The sequence below is a fragment of the Trachinotus anak genome, unplaced genomic scaffold, assembly GCF_046630095.1.
Source record: "Trachinotus anak isolate AG129_WGS33_773 ecotype Australia unplaced genomic scaffold, CSIRO_AGI_Tana_v1 ptg000018l, whole genome shotgun sequence".
In the NCBI taxonomy this organism is placed as follows: domain Eukaryota; kingdom Metazoa; phylum Chordata; class Actinopteri; order Carangiformes; family Carangidae; genus Trachinotus; species Trachinotus anak.
Window position 1 is genome coordinate 1,821,164 of NW_027273869.1, and position 20,539 is coordinate 1,841,702.

General features: G+C 43.8%; 1 protein-coding gene across 2 annotated transcripts; it reads right to left on the reverse strand.

Moving 5' to 3' along the window:
- Window positions 1–1,899: 1,899 nt before the first annotated feature.
- On the reverse strand, window positions 1,900–19,616 carry sult4a1 (sulfotransferase family 4A, member 1). Of its 2 annotated transcripts, XM_071501610.1 has the most exons (8): window positions 19,225–19,548; window positions 14,599–14,729; window positions 14,041–14,121; window positions 11,707–11,833; window positions 11,506–11,600; window positions 6,534–6,672; window positions 4,441–4,507; window positions 3,698–3,826 (listed from the first exon to the last, which is right to left on the reverse strand). In XM_071501610.1, the coding sequence occupies exons 1-7, from the start codon at window positions 19,391–19,393 to the stop codon at window positions 4,476–4,478; spliced, it is 774 nt and encodes a 257-aa protein (XP_071357711.1). In that variant the 5' UTR covers window positions 19,394–19,548; the 3' UTR covers window positions 3,698–3,826; window positions 4,441–4,475. The 2 variants fall into 2 exon arrangements, with proteins under 2 accessions (XP_071357710.1, XP_071357711.1); XM_071501609.1 differs by lacking the exon at window positions 4,441–4,507 and having other exon boundaries at window positions 1,900–3,826; window positions 19,225–19,616.
- Window positions 19,617–20,539: the final 923 nt, after the last annotated feature.

Below are 20,539 nucleotides of genomic sequence, written 5' to 3' on the forward strand. Positions count from 1 at the left end.
GGCTTCAGAGACTGAGATCTGACAGCTGAGCAGCCTCTGTGAGAGTCACACTCTGGTCACATGACTCACAGGTGGACAGATGCATGGTCATCAGTAAACATCTGTGGACATCACCTGTGCAGGTGGGATCACATGATACCAGCAGCTGAAGTGACTGACTTTACACTGGGATCAGCAGGTCACCTGACTCTGCAGAGCAACATGTCTGCGGGGATTTAACTCACTGGTCCCACCGAGAGAAACGAGCTGCTGCGAGTTCATCTGATCCCCGATCGGTGCACCTGAGTGACAAAGAGTCTCAACGAAGAGTAAGAGACAAAGGTGATGACTTTTAGCTGCGCACCTGTTTTATGAGCTGTTTGATTTCTGAAGAGAAGTAAACACATGAAACAGGAGCCCTCCTTCAGACAGTGATGCTCCGTCACTTCTTCATGGCAGGCTGTTCACATTCAGATCCTCAGTCAGCTGATTAGAGTCACAGGGGTCATCATCAGCTGATGACAGATCTTCACCTGCCTCAGTCCCAACACGTCTGACCATCTGAAGAAAGGCTCAGTTTAATGATGGGGGGGTGTTAACTTCTTTTCATGTCTTCTAAACATGGAGCTGACTGAGATGAACCACTGACACATAGTGTGTGCTGGATCAGCTGTTGTGTGGACCTTTAATTAATTCTAAATCTAAAATAACAAAGTTGATCAAAGAGTCTGCTGATGAAGCCTGGACTGAACCTGGACCAGGATTGAACCACGACTGAACCTGGATTGAACCTGGAATGAACCTGGAATGAACCTGGACCAGGACTGAACCAGGACTGAACCTGGACTGAACCTGGATCTGGAATGAACCTGAAACAGGACTTAACAAGGACTGAACCTGAACTGAACCTGGAGCAGGACTGAACCTGGACTGAACCTGGACTAAACCTGGACTGAACCTGGACCAGGACTGAACCTGGACTGAACCTGGACTCCACCTGTCAGTTCATCAGAGGAAACCTGAGTCCTTCATGTCAGTGATGTCAGAGTGATGTCACTAACTCATCTTCTATCTGTGCTTTTCCAGCAAGGATTGAAATAATAAAGCATCTCAATGAATCATGTGCAGTGTCACATGATTAGTGTGAACTGTCATGTGACCAGAGGTGTTTACCTCCTGGTTGAGGATGGACACATGGTGGCCATCACCTGTCAGGTGTCTAGTGTTGGTGTGTTTACAGTGAGTGAGGTTTGTGTGGTCAGTGACAGCAGTGATAACACCGGTGAGCACAGACACACACTGTGGTTATGTTGGATCTGAGTGATGCTGCTGTTTCACTCATACTGATTCTTTAAAAAGGATTTTTTCATGTGGGATTAACTGAATGAATCCTGTGGGTTTGTAGCTTCGTACCTGCAGAGGTTTTTGTTTGCTTTAAATCCACATATATGAGAAGGTTTGGTGTTCATCTCATATCTTTTATAGTTACTGTACATTGCAGGAGCCAACAGATAATAAATCATCTCCAGGCCCTTGGTGTTGACTTTCATCCACAGAGAGCTCACATGACCAGGGTCTAACATCTGTCATCACACCTGGACTGAGGCAATAACAGTTTATCACCTGATCATCAGCTGCTCAATTCAGCAGCTTCAACCACCATGTTTGTTTACATCAGGACAGACATGTGTCTCCCTAAAGCTGCTGCATGTGGACTTTTAATGTGATTAATCAATATTAATAATTTTCATTCAGGTCCACTGCTGCGGTGCGTGTGTGTTACTATCAGCCCGTTCAGCTCAGTGTGTCTGTCTGATTGTGTGTTTGATTGTGTGTTTTGTTGTTGTGCCACTTGGGGGCATCAGAGTTGTATTCTACACATGGTGACTTTAAAAGTCTCTGATGAGGTGTTGAACTTGATTTCTGAGAAACTCTGGGGACCTTCTCTACACACACATACACTCACACACACACACACACACACACACACACACACACACACACACACACACACACACACACACACACACACACACTACATGAACATCATACATTCTGTAAGATGCCTCCAGTGATGGAGGCTGGAAATCCAACAACACTGAGCCAAAGACCATCCAACTGTTCAGTCTCCAGCTGTGACACTGAGCTGCTGGGTGGATGAAGGATGTAGAGGTGGATGAAGGTGGATGTAGGTGTGATGAGTTTCTTCTCTACACCTCTAACATGTCTACCTGACTGGGAGCCACTGCTGATGCTGGTGCTGATGCTGATGCTGATGCTGATGCTGATGCTGGTGCTGATGCTGATGCTGATGCTGACCTCCTCAGTATCAGCATCAGACTGACCACAGATTGACACCGGTGCTGTCTGTCAGCATTTTGTTTTCTCCTGTGGTTGTGCCCGTTGACACCAGACGTTGTGTTCCATGTCAGACTACACACACCTAGAGTAGGTGTGTGTAGTCTGACATCAGCACCACCTCACTGTCAATGACTGGCCCTCTCTACACAACCTGCACCAAACAACAGACACACACTCAACAACCAGCTCCTCAACACTGTTAGAAGTTTTTCCAAGATCAAAACAAACCTTAAGGAGTCCAAGAGAAGCTGAGTGGAAGGAGATGTTGATGGATGATAAAGCTTTAAACCCTCAAGATCTTCATCAGTCCTGAGACATGCACATCACCATGGTCTGCAGGCTGAGCTCATATCCCACCTGCCCAGGATACTTCCTCCTGCTCCAGGTCCCAGGACAAACAGGAAGTTCAGGGTCTCCTCCCGGACTCAAAGAGTCTTTTATGGGGCATCATAGTCAGGAGTCTGGACCAATCTGGTCCTGTCAGAGTAAAGGTACAATGGAAGAAGTTCTTCCATAGTCCTCACACTGTTCCTAAGGGCCAGCCTCTAACCCTGGTACCTGTGTTGTCAGAGGGGTGTCCCCCACAGCAAAGTGGTCTCTGGTGAGCAGTCAGACCAAGAACATCAGTGTGATTCAAACAAAGTTCTTGTTGGATCATCAAACTGCGTCAGAGACCTTCTCACCAACAGCTTCTTGCTGAGAACCCTGAACCTGAACGGATCTCAACATCTTCACACAGCTCCATCTGTCACAGTACGACACCACAGAGTGAGCTGGAGTCAACCCACCATGTAGAGGAAGTCAGACAACACCTCCTCCTGACTGCGTCACCTCTGTCGTACTGTGAGGGACCGAGCAGCTGAGGAACAGTCACATTAACATAACCCTCAGTGTGTGTCAGTCACATACCTGCACTTTGAACGTAGCCATGTCAGAGGATTGTGAATGTACATGTGGACCAGTACTTCAGAGACCTTTATCAGGAACCCTGGTCAGTGTACACACACACACGCACACACACACACACACACACACACACACACACACACACACACATACATACAAACACACACAAACACACACACACACACACATACACACAGTGGAGGTAGGGCTGAGGGACGTTTGGTTTTACTATTGACTGGGACTCGTCAATGACTCCTAATAACTCTGCATTCATGTTGATCAGTGATATTTATGACACACTGCATCCTGACAAAGTCCTGTCATCCCAAACTTCAGACTGATCAATTGATTGATTGATTGATTGATTGGAGATGTGGGAGCATGGGTTTTGGCAGCAGGTGTGCACCTGTCAACAGCACTGAAGTGGGAGGGGGAAGGCGGACTGAGGGAGGGTGAGGTGAGGCTCTTCACAGGCAGAAGTCAAAGGTCAGGTCGGACTTGCCCATCTTCTGTCTGTACACCGTGTCAAACTTGTCGTTCATGGACACTGTGAAGACGTCCTTCCACAGACCCACACGACCTGGGGGGTGGGGCAAAAAACAGTGTCACCTTTTGATTTACTCACACCTCTGCACAGGATCCAGACACACTTCTGAACATGCTAAAAACCAGGATGAGACAGAGTCCTGCTGACAGAGCCCTGCTAATAAAATCTTGCAAACAAAGCCCCGCTAACAGAGTCCTGCTAACAGAGTCCTGTATACAGAGTCCTGCTACCGGAGTCCTACTAACAGAGTCCTGCTTTGGACAGAAATGTTGGGTCCTACTTAACAAAGCTGACACTGCACTGAGAGAATCAGTAAAATATCGTCTGAAAGTACAAACAGGAACATAAACTAAAACTAAACTAAACTCTGAGCCACAGACATTTAATTCAAATGTATTCAAAGATTATGTCATCATTCAGTGATTGTTCAGAATCTTCATGAGTTTACTGCTGACCACTGCAGCACTGTCTTCATTTAAAAACTACTTATGTTGTTATGATAACATAGCTGTTAAACTCAGTTAAATTATGATCATTCCTCTGACAGATTCTGGTGGATGATTTTTTCCTCTGCACTGAAGTCATCAGATCTCATTTGATGTGTTTCTGCTGCAGAGTGGCTGCAGCCTGACGAGACAGTGACTCACCTGCTGAGGTGTGTGAGACAGGTCAGACTGACTGCCTACAGCACAGCAGACACCAGACTGCCATGCACTAAACAAAAAAAACAGGTTGGGAAAAAAGAAAAAGACACATGACAGAAACCATAAGAAAACATTCAAATCAAATCATGAGTGAGAACATAAACCAAACTGAGAGATTGCAACAAATCAGGGAATGAATGTAAAAGGATGAAACTTAAAAACAAACTAGACCTGCAGGTTGAAATGAAACCACACGGTGGTGCTATAATCATCTTACACTGAGTAGGAGAAAACACTCCATGTACTGAGCCCCCAGTGGTGAAGATAATTGTCTTGGGCTGATATTCAGTAACTTTGAATATCGCAACATTTTTCATTTTTTAATTTTTTTTTTCAGTTTTGCCATCTGCCCTGCTGATGAGTCCAACCCTCTGTCACTGCTTACTGTACATTGAGCCTTGACATGTGACAAAAAAAACTTTGCACTGCTGTTTAGTGGCAGCACCGCTTGTACCTGGAACATAGAATACTACAATATAATTGTGTCTTATAAAAAATGTGAAACATAAAATACTATAATATAATGAAATACAAAAAACACCTGAAACATAAAACACAATACAAACACACAACATAAAATACAGCACTATGATAATATGGTATATCACTGGACTGTATCGAGATATACATTTTGGATATCACCCAAGCCTGATAGATAATTAAGGAAACCTGAAGTGTCCAACAGTAAGCACATTTTAAAGAGACACAATAAAATAAATAATTATATGAATAAATTACGTAAAATAAAAAATTAACAAACAGTTTGTGACATCATTGAAGAACACTCATTCAAACCTCAAGTCATTCTTATGAAATGTTATTTCATGACATTTTTATTTTCATGCTAAATAAATTAATGACTGAATTTGACTGAATATCATCTTAATTTCATTTTTATTTCATAAAGTAATTTTCCCCAGTGTAACTAACTCAGTGTATAACAGGTCCTTATGTAATTTTTTTGTTTCATATCAAGTTTTATTTCATAATGTCATTTTTCATGACCACTCACATTAAAACGTCTCCTGATCACTGATTGGAGTCAGGGCTGATCAAATGGCTCTAAAAGTGAAATAAGTTCATTACTTTCATGTTCTCTCTCTCTGATGTTTTCGTCCAATCCTCTACCAACACTGTGTCTACAGAAGCTTCCTGTTTCCTTGAACTGTTTCCTGTTTCCCTGTTTGTTTGACAGAGGACTGGTTCTGTCTTTTATTTGTCAAATGCACACAGACTAAAAAACAAATTTTCTGAAGTCAAGAAAAGTCGACTTGATTTTCAAAAAAACTTAAAATGGGTATTTTGTTTTTACTGTGTCCAGGTCCAGGTCCAGGTCTAGGTCCAGGTCTAGGTCCAGGTCCAGGTGTGTTCCCTTTTTCCATTTGTCCCCATTGCTTTTATCCTCCCCTTGTGTTTCCTGTGTTGTCTGTCTGTCTCCGTTTGTGTGTGTGTTTGTGTGTTATAGCTCCTCAACAGCCCCACAGAGCTCCACTCCTGGAGGGTCACAGGCCCAGGTTGCATTAGAGCAACCAGCATAACCCACCAAACCAAACTGTCTGCAGAGCTCCAGGTTTTAACAAGAAGAAGAGTGCAAAGAGATGTCTGTGGATGTCTGTGGATGTCTGTGGATGTCTGTGAATGTATAAATGAGTGGAGTTTTGTAAAATAACTAATGTTAAGATACTGGTCAGATGAAGATAACCGGGTTGAGTCTAAAAGTCAGGATATCTCTCTGCTTCTATTTTAGAAGAACAGATAATTAAACCAGTGTAAAATTATTCACTGTTTTGTCACAAACTTTGGGATTTTGAAAAGCATTAAGAAATATGATCTGACAACATATCACTGTGATGACTGATGACTGGTGTTTTATATAAACGGGCCTAATCCGAACTGTGGATGATAACACAGCTTTAACAAAGAGAAGATCAGATCAGAGGCAGTGAGTTTTAAACACATCAGCTGGACCTGATGCTCAGACCTAGAACCTCTAACCCAGGTATCAGACCACCTTCAGGCTCCTCCCACTCACTCACCTCTGCAGATGGACAGCGCCTCCGAGTTACAGCACTGCTCGATCAGCTGGTTGCAGCTCTCCACCAGGGCCTCCAGCTGAGCCTTGTCACAGGACACACCCAGGAACCGGGCTAACTGCTCGACCAGGGTCCCAGGGTCCTGGAGGGGGAGGGGTGGGGGGGGGGGGTGGGGGGGGGTGGGGGTTGATAATAGGAGATCAAATAATCACTTCCTCCCTCTTGTTCCTTTAAGAACCATGAGTCAGTGAGTCTGTTTCTCCAAACCTTCTACAAACAACTGTGGAGAACACAGATGTAGAGAACACACTCCCTGTGGTTACACAACATGTGTCGTACAGGTAGATGACAGTTTGACATCATGTACATGTACAGCTCTGTGAGGACAACATGTTCTGTAGGAACAGAAACATACCAGTTTACAGCCCTGGGTTATAGGCACATCATGTTTGCATTGCATAAGGGTTTGTGTGTTTGTGTGTCTGTGTGTGTCTGTGTATGTCCTAAGTGGGCTAGGCGGGAGATAAGATGAAGTGTTACACAGAGGAAGGTGAACTCTCTCTGCAGTGGGGTGTTAACATGTCCAGGCTTAACTGTGAGACTGCGTTTAGACACACAAATGCTTTTTAGCTAAATGCTAATGTCAGTATGTTAACACAATCACAATGACAATGCTAACATTCAGATGCCTATCAAGTATAAATTTACCATGTTCATCATCTTGATCCAGTGTACTGTGATGCTAACATTTACTAATCAGCAATACAAAGTTGAGACTGAATGTTCTCAGTTTTTTACACTTTTGTTTTTTTAAACATATTAATTAAACCAAAATGCTTTGAACAGAGTCAGGCTAGCTGTTTCCTGTTTCCTGCTTTTATGCTAAGCTAATACTCTTAGCAAGAAAGCTAATATTTTCCAAAATTACACACTTTTATGTTAAAGTAGCAGTAAGCGCCTTTTACACACAACACACACAACAAAACACAAACATATCATCACCACATGACGTTGTTGTGGCTAACGTGTTAGCAAACAGTGATGGCTTCCCTCTGTTTTAGCTCTAGTTTGGTCTCCACCAACTACTGAGAGAAACATCTGTCTCTTTAGCTGCTCCATATGTTCGCCACCTGGTCGCTAACACATTGTTAATATAAACGTAAGTGATTTGTGCGATACCAAAATAAATCCGGCCCATACTTGGGCCTCATGCTTGTTTTCTTGTGGCCCAGTATAGGCCTGGTTCCACGGCCTGACTCTGGCCCATATACAACATGACCATCTGGTGCTACTTCCTCATCTGGACCAGTTCTGGGGCACACACAGGAAATCTTCTGGCCAGAAGTATGTGGGCCAGACTCAGGCCGAGAACCCTGGTATATGTTGAGGCAGAAGTTTCATTTTGCTTCCTTATTCAGATCCATTATGTGTTTGTTTAATTTGAGGGGTTTTTAGTGTGTATGAGGGATGACCACCACCACGCTAGTATCTAACATGTTCCTTTCCATACCAAGTGGCAACCCACCGTGACGTCACCCATTGGTTTGCGAACTGCCGTTTTGAAGCCTCGAGTTTGCAATTTGGCCGCTGCCATCTTGATTTTTTGAAACCAGAAGAAACCATATTTGGAGAAGAGGGTGGAGCTGAGGAGGAGCGAGGGGTGGGGCTGACCTGAGAGCTGAGGTCACTATGCACACCCACCTAAACTGTCGACCTGACAAAGTCGAGGTAAACTTTATTACGAAGTGTTAAAGTACTTTTAATAGTTAATAGTTAAAAGGGGCTGCTCTTGAGTGACAAGCCAAAATGTGTCAATCATACGTTAGCCACGCCCCAATGCATACCCTACTTTATCGTCTATTTTAAATTAAATGGGACTATAATTTCAAAAATGAACATCATGTTGTATTGAAGAAGACTTGAAACTAGCGATTGAGACCATAAACTCGTTATGAAAACGTTTCCTGGGGTCATAAACCAAGTGAGAAGTAGGGTCATTTTCTCATAGACTTCCATACAATCGGACTTTCTCTTTTTGCAACCAGTGGAGTCGCCCCCTGATGGTCAGTAGATAGAATGCAGGTTTAAGGCACTTCCGCATTGGCTTCATTTCCCGGAGCCAGTGTCGACGTCCATTTTTATATACAGTCTATGTTCCATACACACTGACAGACTCTTTGTGCTGTACCCACTCTGGATTTTATAAGAGCGTGGAATCTTTCATCTTTTGTGTGTGACGTCTCTTTGTCCCTCATCACAGCCTCTATGGCAGTGATTTAAGTACTTTACCAAAGAAAGGTGCAGGATGTGTGTGAGGTACACACATATGAACAGACACATAACAACAGCCTCCATCAGCTGAGTCTTTGACTTTAACTGATGTGTTTGGTGACTCTGTCAGACGACGTCGTAGTTATAAAACCAGGATTTGACCAGAGGCATTCCAGACCTGGTTTAGACCTGGTTTAGACCTGGTCTGGTTCAAATAAGAAAAAAAGAAGGATTTCTGGGGCATTTCCTTTCTTTCCTTTAAATAAAAAACATTTGTTGTTTGACTTTGTCTGAGACTGATTGCGTTGTCTCCATTCAGTTCTAAGAAATCCATTCTTAGAAAAGCCTATCTGCAGAAGAGAGGATGTGTGAACCTCGTAAACACAGTAAGAACAGATAATTAAGAAGGAGACCTTTGACAAAGCAAAGAGCAAATATTGATCTGCTCTCTTTCTTTGACTGGAGAGTTTTACTCAGGAACTTTCTGTACAGGTGACAGGGAGGGTCAATGTGTCTGCCACGTCCTGCAAAACGAGGTTGAGAGGATCGAACCGAAGGTTAAAGTAGGCTACAGCTGTGAGGGCAGAGGGTATGAAGTTAGCATGTATGCACTGCAGCACCCTGAGAAACACAGACCCTGTTTCTTTTTACTGTCTGACTTTTATAGAGGAGCAGCAGAGACTTGCACTTCACTGCAGACATGTCAAGAAGATCATGTGAGACAGGTTAAACTGTTTCTCACAGTAACAACAGTAGATTTTGATTTCTAGAACAATTGCTCTTCGTAAAAACAACTTCTTCATGACCATGTGACAAGAGAACAGAAGTGTACAAGTGCTTCAGAACAAGAAACATAGAGACCATTAGTATATCTCTACAGCCTCAGAGCACAAGGGTTTATGGGAAAATGTAAAGTCAATCTGCCAGTTATAGAAAATAATAAGATCATGATGATTACGACATATTATAAAGTCTAAATTCATCATGTCATCATCAAGCATCATATTATTGATCCAGTAGTTGTTGAGATATTTCTCAAACTTCAGTGAGAGACAGATGAACAGGTGAGTGGACCTGAGGACCAGGGGCCTCATGCACAAAGCCTTGTGTAGAATTCATAATGAAACGTGAAACGTAAAACTGCGTATGCACCAAATAATTCAGATGTATGAAACCGTGCGCACACAGGATTCCACGCACATTTGCTTTGTACATCCCAGTTGATGTGGAACCGAGGGCACACGCACAAATACCACACTCAACCCTCTCTCGGCCACAAATGTAATATGATAATGAGTCTAAATGCCTGGACTGCCTCTCTCTTTAAAACCAGGAAAAAGGCAAAATCAAGCGGAAAGATTTCACCGAGTTCAAGGTGGAGATTATGTTTTCAGAGGGAAAAAAATATTTTATTCTGATCTCAGTCCTCTGACATCAATAATAGCGGAAAACAAACGGAGTAGGAGAGTGGGAGAGGCCGTTTATTTGCATCACTCACAGCAGAGTGGAGTTTTCTTCTTTTACATTATTCACGTTCTCCTGATTGAAATTAGTCAAAACTGTTTACCGTAGTATTTGGTTTATTTAACACTGAGGAGTAATAATGTATGCATCGATGTATCGATTTTAAATTAATTTAACTTTAATTTAAATGCATTACTTCTCAAGAAGCACCTGTCATCACCTGTCGTCAGCTGCAGTCTGTAGTGATGGTGCCTTTATAGCAGAGTGTGTGTGTGTGTGTGTGTGTGTGTGTGGATCGCTCCAGTAACATCAGGGAAACTGGCTCTAGCTGCTGTTGCGCTGTAATATCAGCCTTGTCAATAGCGTTGTATGAAAACTTTATAAACCTGTTCTGTAATCCTGTGATTCTCTGACCTCTGATGAGTCCACAGCTGCTGCTGTGATGAATTTCATCCTGCTGCTCATGTGTGTTTATGTCCACTTATTTAATTGCATAGGCTACATGTAGATGTGTTACTGTTTACAGTGAGGTCCATGTGTCTGTGCTGTAGTCTGAGCAGTAGCTCTTTGACATGTGTCAGTCAGACTCATGAACCAGTCTCTGATGTCAGTAGTTTCACTTCATCAAGAGTCGCCAACTGACTGAGACCATTAGAACTGTGCGTACGTCAGACAGGAAGCTGGCATGGAGCAGCCAGGAAGATTCTCATGTTCATTTCACTCTTGATACATCCCACTGTGAGCAGGAAAGATGGCATGCGCAACATTTTTGTGCGTACGCAACGTTTATACATGAGGTCCCAGGGCTGCAGTCCTTCATCTCATACAGTGTGTTGACTCGTGCTACACGCCTCAGTCTGCCTGTGTGTTTGGTCAGAGCCTGTGACTTTGGTTCTCACACTGTACAGAAACTGGACCGGCCCGCACATGGAGAACAGAAATGCAGCATCACTTTGTGCAATTCTAGTCCAAACAGAGAAGTTAGGAGGACAAAGAGAAAAGTCAGGAAACAAACAATCCGATCAGTTTTACATCTCAGCTCAGACTCAGTGGAGACACTTTTTGTTGTGAAAGGTGCTGTCTAAAGTTTTTAATTATTGAAGGACGTCTCCTCAGAGGACAGAGGTTAAAGACTAACTTCAGACAGCAGCTCTGTACATCAGTATCAGCTCCACTGCTCTTATCTACGTGACACCAAACTGAGTGAGTCACATCTCCAAAGAGTCAGGGGTTAGTTTACCTTGTACATGTCTTCATATTTCAGGAAGAGGACATTAGAGTCCATACGATGCTCCCAGAACTCCTGAACGTGTTCGAACCAGGAACCATATCCCACTGGGGGGAGAGGGGGGGGGGGGGGGGGGGGGGGGGGGGTGTTGAGTCAGTAAACTGGACCAGAGTCAGTAAACTGGACTGAGTGAGTGAACTGGACCTAACTTACACTTGTCATTCATGAAGCGCCGACAGAACTCCTGGAAGGTTCCTCTGTAGCTCATGGTCCTGAGAGAGCGGTGGAACTGGTAGTAGGAGACCACCAGGTCCTTCGGGTTCCGAGCCATGTAGATCACCTAGAACCACATCAGTTCTCACCATGGTCAGACACATTAGTCCAGTCCCCTTACAGGACGTCATATATCACATATATGTCCCTGTCAAGACTGATGTTGTCATATACAGGACTGTCTCAGAAAATTAGAATATTGTGATAAAGTTCTTTATTTTCTGTAATGCAATTAAAAAAACAAAAATGTCATACATTCTGGATTCATTACAAATCAACTGAAATATTGCAAGCCTTTTATTATTTTAATATTGCTGATTATGGCATACAGCTTAAGAAAACTCAAATATCCTATCTCAAAAAATTAGAATATTTCCTCAGACCAAGTAAAAAAAAAAAGATTTATAACAGCAAAACAAAATCAAACATTTGAAAATGTCCATTAATGCACTCAGTACTTGGTTGGGAATCCTTTTGCACGGATTACTGCATCAATGCGGCGTGGCATGGAGGCAATCAGCCTGTGGCATTGCTGAGGTGTTAGGGATGCCCAGGATGCTTCAATAGCGGCCTTTAGCTCATTTGCATTGTTGGGTCTGGTGTCTTTCTGCTCCTTCTTCACAATACCCCACAAATTCTCTATGGGGTTCAGGTCAGGGGAATTGGCAGGCCAATCGAGGACAGTAATGCCATGGTCAGTACACCATCTACTGGTGGTTTTGGCACTGTGGGCAGGTGCCAGATCATGCTGGAAAATGAAATCATCATCTCCATAGAGCTTTTCAGCAGACGGAAGCATGTAGTGCTCTAAAATCTCTTGGTACACAGCTGCATTTACTCTGGACTTGATGAAACACAGTGGACCAACACCAGCAGCTGACATGGCTCCCCAAACCATCGCTGACTGTGGGAACTTCACACTGGATTTCAAGCAACTTGGATTTTGCTCCTCTCCAGCCTTTCTCCAGACTCTAGCGCCTTGACTTCCAAATGACATACAAAACTTGCTTTCGTCTGAAAAGAGGACTTTGGACCACTCTGCAACTGTCCAGTGCTTCTTTTCCATAGCCCAAGTCAGACGCTTCTTCCGTTGTCTTGAGTTCAGAAGTAGCTTGACCATGGGAATACGGCTATTGTAGCCCATTTCCCGGACACGTCTGTGAACAGTGGCTTTTGATACCTGGACTCCAGCTTCAGTCCACTGTCTTTGAAGCTCCCCCAAATTCTGGAAGCGACTCTTCTTCACAATGCTGTTAAGGCTGCGGTCATCTCTCTTGGTTGTGCAGCGTTTCCTGCCACATTTCCCCCTTCCAACAGACTTTTTGTGGATGTGCTTTGAAACTGCACTCTGTGAACAGCTTGCTCTTTGAGAAATTTCTTTTTGTGTCTTACCCTCCTGATGGAGGGTGTCAATGATGGTCCTCTGGACAGCAGTCAGATCAGCAGTCTTCCCCATACTTGTGATTTAGTTTACTGAACCAAGCTGAGTGTTTTTCAAGGCTCAGGAAACCCTTGCAGGTGTTCCGAGTTAATTAGACGATTCAAGTGATTAGTTGAATACCCTACTAGTATACTTTTTCATGATATTCTAATATTTTGAGATAGGATATTTGAGTTTTCTTAAGCTGTATGCCATAATCAGCAATATTAAAATAATAAAAGGCTTGCAATATTTCAGTTGATTTGTAATGAATCCAGAATGTATGACATTTTTGTTTTTTTAATTGCATTACAGAAAATAAAGAACTTTATCACAATATTCTAATTTTCTGAGACAGTCCTGTATGTGACCTATACTATTATAACATATTTACATCCTCTGGATATATGAGGAGAGAAGTGTATAACATATGAAACACACAGTCACATCTGTATATTACATATGTCAAAAATATCTATGTGATATATTTTTACATGATATAACAAGTGACCATACAGTGAGGTACAACAGTCAGAGGCCACTTTATCAACCACTATATGTTAACGATATATATTTCACTAATATATGCAAGTTTATTAAAACAGCATACATATAAGAATTCTCTGGTTTCTTATTATTTTTAAACATACATGGCTGTGCTTATCTCTCTATATATAATATCCACTTAGCAACGATCAATATCTGATCTGAATGATAACAGCTGAACTGATGGATAGTTCAAACCACCAGCAGGGGGGGGTTAACTGACTCCAGTTGAGCGTGTGTGATGTCACTGTTCTGTCTGAACTAATACAATGCAGTTATATTTCATGAAGGTGGGGGCGGCGGCTGACCTTGGCCTCTCCGTTGTGCATGGCGGTCGGCAGGAATCGGTAGGGAAGATGGCTTTTGATCAGACGAGGGGATGTGAGCTCCTGTGGGGAAAGTCAGCACTTTCATGTGAATTCAGTCAGCGTGTTATCAGTGCTGCAGAGGTGTGTCTTATCTCCTCTGCTCTTCACATCATGTGAACCAACATTTGCTGGAAAATTAGATAAAGTTTTTCTCTCAGTGAACATGTTTGTCCTGTTTCTGTGTCTGTCAGCAGAGAAGTATATGACAGGTGAGTTTCCATGGTACCAACAAACCACATTCAGTGTATACTACAAACACTGATCTGACCCACACAATATGTTTTCAGTGATGATTAAGAGGTTCAAGTTTGAGGATTTATTTATGTTGTCTCTCTCTCTCTCGCTATATATATATATATATATATATATATATGTGTGTGTGTGTGTGTGTGTGTGTGTGTGTGTGTTTTGTCAGAGAGCAGATCAGACCCACAATGGTTCAGTCAGTGGACTGTGGCCTGGTCTCAGTCCTGTACCTATATGATCTCACAACTGTACCTGTATGATGTCCAGACCAGGCTGGGGGTACTCTAACACAGGCAGCTGTTCATCAATGTTCATCAGGCCGATTTCATCTGGGTCAGCTCCCTGGCTCACTAAATACACAACCTCCTGGAGTAGACTGGTACCTGGAGAGGACAGGAGAGAGGAGAGAGGAGGAGAGGAGGAGAGGAGGAGAGGAGACAAGAGAGAGGAGAAGAGGAGAGAGGAGAGAGGAGAGAGGCAACAGGAGGAGGGGAGAGAGGAGACAGAAGAGAGGAGAGACAGGAGGAGAGGAGACAAGAGAGAGGAGAAGAGGAGAGAGGAGAGAGGAGAGAGGCAACAGGAGGAGGGGAGAGAGGAGACAGAAGAGAGGAGAGACAGGAGGAGAGGAGACAAGAGAGAGGAGAAGAGGAGAGAGGAGAGAGGAGAGAGGCAACAGGAGGAGGGGAGAGAGGAGAGGAGAGAGGAGAGAAGAGACAGTCTGAGGACATTAAGGAAAATGTGGCAGGAAGGGAACAGACACAGTGGATGCTTCCTCAGTGTTTCCTCAGTGTTTGAGGAAACACAGGGAAAAGACAGAGGAAACATGAGGAAATGCTGAGGAAACACACAGGAACCACACAAGAAACACTGAGGAAACTGACAGACAGACAAACGGATGGACAAACACAGAGGTAAATACACAGGGATGATCAGACACAGGTGAAAAATGGTGTGGGGGGGGGGGGGGGGGGGGGGGGGGGGGCAACTGGACAAGGACAGGAAGTAAAACATCCGTGGGTACACAAGGTAAGTGGAAATAAGTCAACCTTAGTCTAAGTTGAAGGGCTTTAGTTTAGAAATATTTTTTCTCTAGTTTTCCTATTTTTGTACAGGTTATCTCATGCTTATTGAGCAGTTTTAATTATGACTCTACATCACCCGCTCTGGCCTCAGGAACACATGACTACAGTCATGGGTGTGGCTAACTTCACATTTCTCAAAATAGAGCTGCCATTAATCAGAGCTGATGTTCCCGTGGCTGTGGAAAATGTGTTTGAAACATGAACTGGTTGGTGTTGAACCATGGACTTCTGCTCAGGGCTACACTTCCTTCAGTCACCAGGCCGTCCTGGAGCTCAGAAGCGCTCTGCTGAGAGCTGATCTGATAAGGTCTGAATGTTTCTGCTCAGAGGAGCCTCAGTGATGACTGTTAAGCCAAATTAATCATGTAATGAAGATTTGCTGAAAAACTTTCCTTGTTCAGAAACTTTGACTTCTCATTAGTACCAGTTATGATGATATTGATGAAAGAGTTCAGTTGTGTTGGACACATGAAAGAACATCAGCTGTGTCTTATAAACTTAAATTAAAGCCAAAAAACGAGCACAAAAACAATATCAGAGGACACTGAGTGCAGGACTTGTCTAAACCAAGAGATACACCAACATGGGGGGGGGTGTTTACTCCACACTTCATCATGTGGAATGAGGACAACCAGCTGTGGAGACCTTGTGGAGATGTCTCTGTGTCTCTGTGTCTTCTGTCCAGCAGAGGACACATGTCTCCTTCACAAACATCATGAACAGATAACTAGTGGTGTGCGGATCAATACTGAAATATCAGTACTTCTGATTCCAAATGTTTCTGTTCTAGGATCAATTCTCACATTAAAAGATCGATACCTTAACTCAATAATTTGGGGTTTACCATCAACAGGGACACAGTAGAAAGTAAGAACGCTATCACCTGGATCTAGTCTAAATAATACCTGGCTGATGGGAACTACTTCTCCCTCCGCCTGTCATAGTCATATGAACTACAGCTCTATAAACACATGAGCCACTGAACAGAGTGTTGACACTGATAATTGCCAAACACAAACAAAGTCGTGTGTGGAACTTCTTCAGTTCTGACAACAACAATGACGTAGATTGTGATGTGTGTGTGAAGACTGTGAGGTGCTGTGGCCGCCGGCCAACCCTGTCAAACACCTGAGGTGTGATCTCAGGACACAGTACCACCTCAGAGTTACTGAACGTGACCTCACAGCCGTGTTTGTGGTGTTTGTGCCTTTGGGAGGATTTTTTAATGCAAATATCAAACAATTAATATGACTTGTGGCCAACTGATTAACAAAGTGTGAGGACATCTGTGCTTCTGCTTATTGAGGTGTTAGAAATTCTGGTGTCTTTTTAGCTACCACATATCAGTGATTGTGCTCACCATATATGGCTTGTTACTAAGTTTGTTAACTAGCAAATTATGCAGCAAATAAATTAGTCTTGGGTTAGCCTTTAAGCAACATACCCAGACGCTCAGTTGTGCTAACGATGCTAACAGGAGAGCATGCTTGCCACAGTTATTAAGCCTTTTCAAGGGAGCCTTATTCAGATGCTGAAGAATCAATTAACATGTAACTTCTAAGTTTCTTGGAGTGTGGGACATCTTCTTTTGATCTTTTGAAAGTGCTAAATGGTGAACTGAATGTATTTTTCTTTATTATTAAAGAATAAGAAAGAGTAGTCTGATGTCTTATTTGAAATGGTTATAGTCTACTTATTATTTCCCTTCTCTGAACATATTAAGCTTTTGTACAAAGTATTGGCATCGTATCAGTATCGGTGATACCAGCCTGGCTATCACTTGGTATCAGATCAGAAAGGAAATCAGCAGTATCACACATAGCTACAGAGAACAGAGCAGAGGCAGACACGACATCAAGTTCACATCAGGTCTTCAATCAATCAGACCTGTTCAGACCTGTTCAGATCTGTTCAGACCTCAGTTCTAAGTTCAGGTGTGAACACACCCAAGACACACTGAGGACTGATTTGTGATACAATCACTCGACCACATTCTGAGCTGGTCTTCTTTAAGCAGTGTGAACATTGATGTGTCCTGGACCACCTCCTCAGCTGACTCAGCCCCTCCTTGCTGCGTGTTCTTGGTTCCTCAACCCAGACTGATGTGTTGAGTGCTCTCAGTCCTGCAGACCTAAGCAGACCTCAGTGATGCTGAAAACCAGTCTGGGTCTCAGACCCTCGCTCCCTGGAGATGTCTGAGGTCATTCATATTTGGGATTGTGTGTGACAATTCCATCATGTGGCTCTGAAACAGGTCCTGATGTTAATGACTTCATCACATTTGTCTCACATGGCTGTTGTGTTTTACACGTGCACAGATTTTGGGTTTCAGTGTGCACAAAACCACATCTCTCAGCTGGATCAGCTGGGATCATGTCTGACGTCTAGGGCTGGACCTCACATCGCTGAGATGTGGGAGGTCATCCTGATTATGAACAAATATCACCAGACCTTAATCCAGACGATAGTATAAAACCTTAACCCAGCTCCTAGAGCTATGCTCATACTGGATTATTTTACAGTGTATGGTTTATGTCCTGTATCAACATTCAGAGGGTCTGAGGGTCATCAGACTGACGAGACCGTCACAATCCAGCAGCTGCTGTTTTATCACCTTATAAACTGACAAATCTGTCAGCAAACAATCTGTTAGCTGCTCTCTGACTGAGTCTGAGTCTGACTGCTGCAAAAATCAAAACAATGAGCTGAAAGACATTAAAAAACTGCAGCGCAGAGGTGGTGATGTTTTACTGCAGGAGCTATGAAGAGGTGATTGAAAAGTCAGACCCCTAGTGAATTAAGTGATTTGTGTTTCTGTGTGACATGGATTTGGCAGAACATTAAAGGATGGTGCAGCCTGTGACTGTGGCTGTGGACAGTTAGCATGGGGCCTCTCTGGACCAAACTGGAGGATGCAGCACAAACCTGTGCTTCAGGGGAAAAGTTACACACTGGTGTGTTACACACACAGCTGCTCTCAACTGCTCCCTCTCACAGGATCAAGTAACAGTGACGGATGGTGCAGCAGCACTCCACAATATCCCCACTCACCCTGTGTTTCTTAGGCTCCTGGTACAGCTGGAGCATCTTAGCTCTGTTTCATGTGTTTTTCCTCTGAGGCTCAGTGAGACACACAGTTCTGGTGTTTCTACTGGAAACAGAGGGGCTGCCTTCAGCCTAGTGTCATGTATGAAGCTGTGTCATGTATGAAGTTGTGTCAACATGATCAGAGAGTTGATGTGTTCCTCTTGATCAATAGACCTCCGTATTGCTGCTGAGATGATGCTGAACCAGAGCTGATTCCCATGACAACCGTCAAATACCTCTCTGCCCCTCTGCCTGCTCTCCTGCTACCCACTACAGTCACATGACCGGACCCACCCAGCGCACAGCAGGGCACCGCGCACGACAGCCGGCCTGCAGCAGCGCTGCGCAAAGACACTCGGAGCTGGATGTAAACATAAACTTCCGTCTCCCATCACTGTGGCGGGGGATGAGGACCAGCTGAGGCCGATGCACCACAGTCACGTAGCCGTAGCGTCTGTACTGTGTGATGAGGACACAGGGGGCCTACCTGAGCAGAGATGTTAGAGAGCTGACCCACCCAGTGTTGTTATGAATATATGAAACACCAGCTGGTGCCACTTTAATGCCGCCTGAGACCTGTGAGGGATGTAAAATGGAGCCTGCTGCTGCTGCTGCGCTGTGTCAGAATGAGGAACTTTGATAAGCACACGGGGAACAGCAGAGAGCGAACAGCCAGCGCCGCGCAGCTGTGACGCAGAGGCTTGTTTACCTGACTTCGGGTAGGTGACAATCCATATGTCGCTACTCCTGAGCGAGAAGTTGGCGATCTCCTCCATCTTGCCTCTGCAGAAGGGTGGCAGCCGCACTCCATCAAACTCGAAATACTTGCTCTCAAACTCGATCGGCGTGCTCGGCGTGTCTGCCTCGCTCTCGGCCATCGTCAGGACGAGCCGCCGGCGCAGGGGACAGGGAGGAGCGCGACACCCGGGCGAACACTTCGATCCAGTCAAATGAGAGAGATGAAGAGGAGGAGGAGGATGATGATGGTGGTGGTGGTGGTGGTGGTGACACTGGTTTGAAACGCCGTCGCTCGCCTCGGGATGGTGGTGAGGAGGAGGCTGGCGGTGGATGCTGCGCGGCGGGCGGACGAGTTGACCAACAGCCAATCACGAGGGAGGTAAGTGATGTAATGCGCGCACACGAGGCCCAGCATCAGGACCACTCTTACCGGGGCAACGACGCGCACCGACCTACGCGCTCCGGTACAAACAAGCACATTAAGGTTTATTATGGTTTTATAGCAACATAGAAACTACTCAGTTAATGTGATGTTACAATACACCAACCTTATGGGCCTACGGTATCATTAACAGCATGATGTGATATTTAATACTGAGTTAATGAAAGTATTTAGCATCAAACACTCAATAATGATGTGCTGCTCCTGTAGGTTCAGTGTTACGCTCTCTAACAGTAACAGTGTTTGTGTGCTGCCTTCAGATCCACTGATCATGATTAGTGGGATGCTACACATCAATACTAAAATACATAATGTATTAATAATAATACATAATGTATTCATTAATGTAATACATTACATTAATTACTGTGCATTTTATTTATTTTATTATTGTTATTAATATTATTAAATAATTACAAACCATTCATTTGTTGTTTTTTTCACAGTTTCCAGACATTTGATGACAGTTATTCACCTGCCCAACCAGCCAGTTAAGGTCTATGAGTTCATCTCTGAGCATTTTACATGAAGTCAGGAGACTTCCGCCACCATTTTCTTTTCTTTTTTTCTTTTTTTGAAGTTGAAATATAAAATGATTTGAAGAAGGTTCGTTTAACTGTGTGTTTGCTGCAGAGCTGGTCAAAGTCAACACAATATAACAGTTACCCAAGTGTTTCATTCAGCTGTGGAAGATGCATGAAAGTGTGGAGGTCCATTCACTCCTCTGTAGGACAGTAACATTCAGGATGGTCACTACTTCACAGTGATCAACTATGAATAAGGTGATGATGATGGTGATGATGATGATGATGATGATCCCCATTCATTGTCACTGTATCTATAC